This window comes from Haemaphysalis longicornis, unplaced genomic scaffold (genome assembly GCF_048455015.1).
Source record: "Haemaphysalis longicornis isolate Haplotype H1 unplaced genomic scaffold, Haemaphysalis longicornis Haplotype H1 scaffold_6, whole genome shotgun sequence".
NCBI lineage: Eukaryota > Metazoa > Arthropoda > Arachnida > Ixodida > Ixodidae > Haemaphysalis > Haemaphysalis longicornis.
In genome coordinates this window covers 71,469,608-71,471,510 of record NW_027526407.1, presented here as the reverse complement: position 1 = coordinate 71,471,510, position 1,903 = coordinate 71,469,608, and the positions used below count along the sequence as shown (strand labels likewise).

The 1,903-nt window shown below is 50.2% G+C and overlaps 1 protein-coding gene across 1 annotated transcript; it reads left to right on the top strand.

The window, feature by feature from the left end:
* The first annotated feature begins 459 nt into the window (after positions 1-459).
* LOC144141642 (uncharacterized) lies at positions 460-1,615 on the top strand. Its single transcript, XM_077673181.1, has 2 exons — positions 460-901; positions 1,435-1,615. Exons 1-2 carry the CDS (start codon positions 560-562, stop codon positions 1,441-1,443), a joined length of 351 nt encoding a protein of 116 aa, XP_077529307.1. The 5' UTR covers positions 460-559; the 3' UTR covers positions 1,444-1,615.
* Positions 1,616-1,903: the final 288 nt, after the last annotated feature.

The following is a 1,903-nucleotide window of genomic DNA, read 5'->3' as shown; positions in this document are numbered from 1 at the left end:
ATTCATTCACCTGTTTTTCCGAATTTTCTTCCTTTTTCGTGAAAGCAGCGTTTTACTCTCAACATCAACGTCTATCGAATAGACAAAGTTGAATTTTGCCTCCTAAATTCGCCCAAACTTTTCGCCAAAAGCAATCTCGAATTAAAAGACGTATGCGCAGATGCGTTTCTATCGAAGCCTTTCAAAGTGTGAACTTTCCGATCTATCAAAAAACAATTACTGACGTGATTACGTATGCAAACTTAGCAAAGAGTGCCATCAAACACTATCACCGAGTGAAAAAAACGAGCTCTAACGAATCATGGAACGCAAGCATTGCGCAGCCAATACACGAGCGAAAAAAAAAGCGAGCTCCGCTGTCAGACACGTTGTGTCATGCCTCATAGCCTCGATAATACTGAGGCGTGGCGTGGTGACGTCATTGAAGGAGGCCGTTTAAATAGGCGTCGATTAGACCATCCAGCATTCTCACGTTCCGGCGTTCCGTCAGCAAGCCGTCAGTATTCTAGGTTCCCGGATTAGCCGGACAGTCTCTGCAAGTGCAAGAAAAAGCGTCGCTATGGGTCAGCTGTTGAGCTGCCCTTGTTCCTGCCGTAAAAAGCCGGAAAAGGCGGAGGATAAACTCCGCCCTAACCTCATGGTTAGATTCCAAGCCAAGATGCGGCAGGCCAAACGACAAGCCAAAGCCAAGGAGAAGGTGGAAGGTGCAATGTCAGACTCCTCTCCCGACACCGTTGTGGAAGAAGTTGTGATCATTGGGGCAGCACCCCCCGTGGCCGCGGCTGAAGCCGGCGAAAGCGACGACGAGGACTCCTTTGCTCCAGGGCCAGGAAACGTTCCTCGGACTGTCCGCGTCCAAATCGAGCGGAAGCCCTCGGGCCTCGGGAGCACCCCTACATCGGTAACTCCCCTTGCTTGCCTTTTTTTTTTTTTTTGGAAGGCTTGCCTCTTGTTGTTTCCGGCGTATAGCCCCGGTATAGCCCACTAACAAGTTTTGTTCTACGAGTTAGCGTGGCAGATTTCGTGGAAGCATTACTCCTCAAAGCAGGGCTGAATGCCGTTCTCGTCTGAGGCTTTAATTGAGGTGACACCTGACGTCTCCACCGGTGTGGTGTTTTCTTTTCTTTTACCTGTGTTACGTAGAGTATAGTGCCTGCAGTCTCTAAGCCCTCACTAACCGGCTTAGTTGTTTCACATGCCGCCATTTGTTCGCACGGGGCTGCTTGTCCGAGCGACATTCTTGTTTGTTCTTCGGTTCCTCGCTGTGGTTCCGTCGCTGAGACTTCGCTACAGGCGTGCAACTCTTCCGGGCAAACGATCCCAACGATTTCAAGTTTTCGAGATACCCTTACTTTAGCTAGTTCATGCTTTCCGATCTTCCTTTGTGCGTTTCGCTGTTTTTATGCTCACCTTAGTCTTATGTTCTTCATGCAGCCCCCCTAGGCGTCCGCGCCGCTCCAGCCGCCCCTGTTCCAAGCGGAACAGCTTTCGCGGCTCTCAAGAAGGAAGACCGGAGTCCGCGGCACCATTTTTTTAAACCGTGCTTCATTACATCATGCAGCGTCGACTCATCACTGGTTTTAAAGTTCAATAAAGGACGATTCCTTCGCTTTTACTCCCGCCTCTGCCTTCCTTCCCATCCTGCGGAATTTTGCCTATACATTGCGCTGCTGAACGCCACCCTCAACGCTAGTCTCCTTTACGTGAGCAAGTCTTCATTCGAAGTAGTACTTCGAACTGGGCTACCACCTGCAGGGGATAGTCGCAACAATTGCAAACAGCCGTCTTAAGGGTTTTCCCGCCTGCTGGGATATGAACACATTTGCAGAGTGTACGCCTTCGTCGGGCCCTGCCATGTGGGTGAATGCAGTTGTTTTTAAGAGTGCTGCTTGATCGTCAACCT